General features: G+C 38.8%; 1 protein-coding gene across 1 annotated transcript; it reads left to right on the top strand.

Moving 5' to 3' along the window:
• Positions 1-407: 407 nt before the first annotated feature.
• On the top strand, positions 408-641 carry K441DRAFT_564009 (uncharacterized protein; the record flags this gene model as incomplete). The annotated part of the gene is given in 2 exon segments (XM_067643630.1): positions 408-485; positions 504-641. Coding segments are annotated over 2 exon segments (216 nt in total), but the record flags the coding sequence as incomplete, so codon positions are not given.
• Between the last annotated feature and the right edge of the window lie 5,534 nt (positions 642-6,175).

Genomic DNA, 6,175 nt, shown 5'->3' with positions numbered 1-6,175 from the left:
TATTAAAAAACGAACTTCTAGTTATAAGAAAGCATATCGACAAGTACCTTAATAAAGGGTTTATTTATCCTAGCATATTACTAACAGCCGCCCCTATCCTTCTTACTAAGAAGCTAAAAGGAGGTATTTAATTCTATATTAACTATAGAGGACATAACGCTATTATAATTAAAAACTAATACCTAGTACCGCTTATATAGGAGACCCTTAAGCGGCTTAGCTAAGCTAAAATCTATACTAAGCTTAATATTATCGCCGCCTTTAACTATTTCTAAATATGGGAAGGTAATAAATAGAAAACCGCATTTGTATTACGCTTCGGCCAATTTAAATATACTATTATACCCTTTAGCGTATATAACGGCCTAGGCACCTTTTAAAGCTATATTAATAACGCCTTATAGAACTACCTTAATAACTTCTGCTCTACGTACCTAAACAATATACTTATTTATAGTGACGACCCTTTTAAGCATACTAAGTACGTTTAAAAGGTCTTATAGCGCCTTAGGGATATAGGACTCTATATTAATTTAAAGAAGTATAAATTCTTAGTTACAGAAGTAAAATACCTTAAACTAATTATTACTATTAAGGGTGTCCGTATAGACCCTAAGAAGGTATATATAGTTACTAAATAGTAAGCCCCTAACTATATTAAGGACGTATAAGCCTTCCTTAGTTTTACTAACTTCTATCGGAAATTTATATACAACTTCTTAGGTGTAGTAGCACTATTTATAGTAATAATGTAAATAAAGGGCCTTTCTGCAAAAGAAAGAAAAACGTATTTACGCTTTACCTAAACGCTTAAATATAAGAAGGCGTTCTAAGACCTTAAAAATACTTTTACTAAAGCACCTATCCTAGCTTACTTTACACTAAGACAATAACTTTACCTTAAAACCGACTCCTTAGACTACGTTAACGCAGGTATTCTCTCTTAGATAGGTAATAACGGTCTCCTCTACCTAGTTACATTCTACTTGTCTAAGCTTATACTATAAGAGTATAACTATAAGATCTATAATAAGGAACTTCTCGCAATTATATAAGCATTTAAGGAATTCTAATTAGAACTCTTTTTAATAAAACCTAATTAGCTAACCGAAATCCTTACAGATTATTATAACCTTAAGTACTTTATAACTATAAAGTAGCTAAACTAATACTAAGTACGCTAGAACGAGTTCCTCTCCGGTTTTAACTTTAAAATTATATATAGACTAGAAGTATAAGGTACTAAGCCTAATAGTCTAATACGCCGCTTATAAGATCTTCCTTAGTTAAAAAAAAGACCCTTATAATTAGTTCTAATAATAGACAATTCTAAAAGCACGAAATTTGGCCCTAGGTATACTACTTACAATAAAGCTAACTAAACCTTAGCTTTATACTATGGAACTAAAGTTACCTCCTAAAATTAACAAGCTTATTACTACGGTATATAACACCTCTATTAACCTATTACTGCATTAACTTATTACCGTAAAGACCGCTAGCGCCTATATAGCGCCTACTAACCTTTAAAGCTTAGGCTAAATTAATATAGCAGCCTTAAAAGTAAAAAATAAATAGGCTCTATTATAGAGGCCGCCTATTTATCCCTAACTTAAAAAATTTATAACGGTAACTAATCTAAATGGCCTATAACCTTTAATTAAACAGCTACCTAGTATTATGGCTTGTATAAATGCCTCTGAACCGAAGCTTATAAAATGCTATATTACAAAGATACTAAGCTAAAGAGAAGGAAAAGGGGTTGTTAGGACCGATGTAAACAAATATATAGGGTAAGCCGCTAAGGCGCTAGCTTTGGGCGGGCTAATTATAGGTTGGCAGAATATGGCAGAATTTAGCAGGTAACGTGCGATAGCGCCATTACATTACCCCCCTCTTTAAAAGAAAAGCCTACCTTTAGGCTTAGTTAGAAATAGGGTAGTACTAGGCTTATAAATGTAGGATTATAAAATATAAGATAAGGAGATAAAGGGGATATAAGTATGTCTAGACTAAGTATAAAGGGCGATTATGGGCTAAGTGGAAGCACTAAGCTAGAAAGAGTAGCTGCTAAAAGTCTTAGCACGGATCTAACTAATTAGATAACTTTAACTGGCGGTTAAAGTTCCTTAATATCTGAAATTTTACGGTACTAGTAGAAAACGGCAGAATATAGCAGAATTTAGTAGATAGCTGTATTAGGACCTTAGGGCGTTTTTATCCCTATATTCTTCCGGTAACTTATTATCTTTATTATACTAGTATTCTATCTATTTATCTAGGTACTTTAAGGGTCTAGACGTATTAGGGTATTAGTTATAAAATTCTTTAAGCTTTTAGGGGTAGCCTATAAAGTTCTATATAGGGTACCAGGTTGGGTTAGGATTATAGCCCTTCTATTAGATATAGTATTTTAGCGTTCCCCGTACTATCTTACAGGCCAGTATTTCGTTAACCTCTTATTTATTATTATTGTTTACTTAAACTAGTAGGGAAGGCTTATTCTTTTGTCTAGGCAATAGGTTATTCATAGCTTTTTATAACTTATCTGGTAAGAAGATAGGGTAAACCCTAATTAAATCTGGGAGCTTTATCTTGTATAAGTTGCCTATCTTCTTAAGAACCTTATACGGTCCTGCTATTTAATAGTCTAGTTTATAGCTAGGTCATTCAGTCTTCTAATTCCTTATTATAACCTATACTATATTGCTAGGGGCAAAATCGGGCTCTTAATGGTGTTTTTTCGCCTGCTGTTCTATTAACCTCTAAGCTTTTTTTAGGTTTTTGCGGGCTACCATCCAGGCTTCCTCTAATCGTTTGGCGTACTGTTGGGCCTTAGTATAGGATAGCTTCTTTTATATAGTCTAGGGTTCTTCTAGCCTTTTCTAGTTAAAGCTTATATAGGGTAAGTATTCTATTTCTAGCTAAATTGGGGTAAACCTTGTGGAGTTATAGGGTAGGGTTGCTTGCGCGTAGTCTATTAAGGGTAGTAGTTTAGACCAGTTATCCTAGAAATAGTTAATAAAGGGCCCAAGCCTCTGGTCTAGGTATTAATTTATAATCTCTATCTAACTGTCTGTTTGGGGGTAATAAGCTATAAAAAGCTTTAGCTTAATACCTAGGATTTAGGTAAACTTATTCCAGAAGGCCAATATAAACTATAGCCTATAATTAGATATAATAGTATCTAATAGTCCGTAGATTTGGTAGACGTAATAGATATATAGCTAGGCTGCCTCTTTAGTATTAATGTTTTTATAATAGGGAATTAAGAACGGGCGTTTACTAAAGCGGTTAACTATAACTATAACCATATTATATCCGTTACGGTCCCTAAGTAGTTTATAAAAGTCTATAAAAATATACTACTAAGGGCGCTTTAGTATTAGGAGTAGCTTAAGTAGTCCTAGGGTCTTATCCCATGGGATTATAGCTCTCTAGCAGTCTTCGCAGTTCTATATATATTAATTAATATTTATAACTATTCTTAGCTAGTAGTAGCGGCAGTTAATAATTTTACGGGTCTTGTTCTTACTAGGGTATACTATAGAGACTTAGCAATAAGCTTTGCGGATTAGTTTAGTCCGTAGATTATTAACGTTAGGGACTATAAGCCGCTCTTAGTATAGGAGTAATCCTTCCTCTATCTTAAAATCGGGGTTTTCTTTCGCAGCTTATTTGCGGAGGGCCCTTAGGGTATTAGCCATACGGTTTATAGTTAGGAGGCGGTTAATTAGCTCTATTAGCTTATCTAAGGACTTCTCTATTAGTGCTAGCTTGTTTTGCTAGGAGTCTAGCTCCTTAAGGATCTACGGGTTAAGCTATTTTAGATAGAGGAGGGCGCGCGTCTAATATTAGGTCTTTAGCTTATTCTAGGGTCCTATATTTTATTCTCTTTAGGTTAGGGTATTAGCCTTAAAGTTTTACTTACTACAACAATATATAATTATAAAGAAGAATTAGAAGAGTATTTTAGCCTACTAGGCTTATTATTTAGTAAGCTGCTTTATAGTTATAAAGTACTTTAGGGCTTTATAATCTATATATATCTTAATCTAGGAGTTTATACCTTTAAGCTCTACGCGCTATTAGAAGAGTAATTAAATAATAGCTAGCATTTCTTTATTATGTACTTTATAGTTATACTTAACTAGGTCTATTATCTTTAAGAAGAAAGCTATAGGGTACTATTTACCGTCTAAATATAACTATAATAGAATTCCCGCTACGACCCTATTAGAGGTATCAGGAAAAAATTTTTTGGGGTCGTTGTTGCGGTTTGCGGCAAATTGCCGCAAACTGTACGATCGCGGCAGACGTATATGGTCGATAGCAATTTGCGCAAAACGCACGTTTTGCAACAAGTTTGCAGCACCCTNATAGCAAATTGCGNATTTTGCAANAAGTTTGCAGCATCTNATAGCAAATTGCGGCAAAACGCTACCTTATAAATAAATAGTGCGCAAACTGTACGAATTGTAAAAACTGTACGAATTGTAAAAACTGTACGAATTATAAAAACTGTACAAATTGTAAAAACTGTACAAATTGTAACTATATGTAACTATATAAATTATAATTATATTATATAATAACCAAATTATTACATATTCCCATAGATTTCTATAATATACTTTTAAATATATTTATATTATAACTATATAAAATGTAGAGCTATCTACTTTGGGCGCCAAGGGGGAAGCCTCTCGCAGAGGCTCTAAATCATCTACCTACCTACCTGGCCTGCCTGCCTGCCTACCTACCTACCTACCTGCCTGCTTGCCTACCTACCTGTCTGTCCGTCCGTCTATACCTACCCGTCTATGCCTACCTGTCTGTGCCTACCTGTCTATGTCACCTTGATTCGATCAATCGATCGAATCGTTTATCGTGTTTCGCTGGCTGGTCGTTTGAACGGTTGTCGTGTGGCTCTGGCGACGGTCGTGTGGCGATGACGACGGTCGTCTAGCTCTGGCGACGGTTCATCTGGCTCCGGCGACGGTCGTCCAGCTCTGGCGACGGTCATCTGGCTCCGGCCGCGGTCGTCCAGCTCTGGCGACGGTCATCTGCTCCGGCGACGGTCGTCTAGCTCTGACGACGGTCGTCTGGCTCTGACGGTCGTCTAGCTCTGGCGACCGGTCCATCTGGCTCCGGCGACGGTCGTCTAGCTCTTGATGACGGTCGTCTACTTCTGGCGACGGTCATCCTGGCTCCGGCGACGGTCGTCCAGCTCTGACGATGGTCGTCTAGCTCTGACGACGGTTGTCCAGCTCTGACGACGGTCGCCTGGCTCTGACGACGGTCGTCCAGCTCTGGTGACGGTCGTCCAGCTCTGGCGACGGTCATCTGGCTCCCGGCGACGGTCGTCTAGCTCTGACGACGGTCGTCTAGCTCCGGCGACGGTCGTCTGCTGGCCTGTCCGTCTGGTGTCTTCCTAGGTAGGGAGGATGTAAAGGAAGGGTAAAAAAATGAGGTGGGCCTACCTAGGTGTATATAGGGGTATACTTGGCAGAGGCACGTGTAGAGGCTATCGGGAATATAGCGGGACCCGATAGTAGTGTGTCTTGCGCACACACAAAGGCTTGTAGAGCTTCGTGTAGAGCCTCCGTACGCAGAGCTTCGCGCAGAGCCTCGTGCAGAGCCTCTATATGTAGAGCTTCGTGTAGAGCTTCGTAGAGCTTTTGTGTAGAGCTTCGTGTAGAGCCTTTATATAGAGCTTTGTGCAGAGCTTCGTGGTAGAGCTTCGTGCAGAGCTTCGTGTAGAGCTTCGTGGCAAGAGCTTCGTACAGAGCTTCGTGTAGAGCCTCGTGTAGAGCCTCGTACAGAGCTTCGTGTAGAGCCTCGTGTAGAGCCTCGTGCAAAGCTTCGTGTAAAGCTTCGTGCAGAGCTTCGTGTAGAGCTTCGTGTAGAGCTTCGTGTAGAGCTTTGTGTAGAGCTTCGTGTAGAGCTTCGTGCAGAGCTTCGTGCAGAGCTTCATGTAGAGCTTCGTGCAGAGCTTCGTGTAGAGCCTCATGCAGAGCCTTAGTACGCAGAGCTTCGTGTAGAGCATCGTGGCAAAGCTTCGTGTAGAGCTTCGTGCAGAGCTTCGTGCAGAGCTTCGTGCAGAGCTTTATGTAAAGCCTCGTGCGGAGCTTTATATAGAGCCTCGTGCAGAGCCTCTGGTTATCAGGAAGAA

This window comes from Cenococcum geophilum, assembly GCF_001692895.1.
Source record: "Cenococcum geophilum 1.58 unplaced genomic scaffold K441scaffold_25, whole genome shotgun sequence".
NCBI lineage: Eukaryota > Fungi > Ascomycota > Dothideomycetes > Gloniales > Gloniaceae > Cenococcum > Cenococcum geophilum.
The sequence above is the reverse complement of the archived record's forward strand: the minus strand, read 5'-3'. Positions and strand labels throughout refer to the sequence as shown.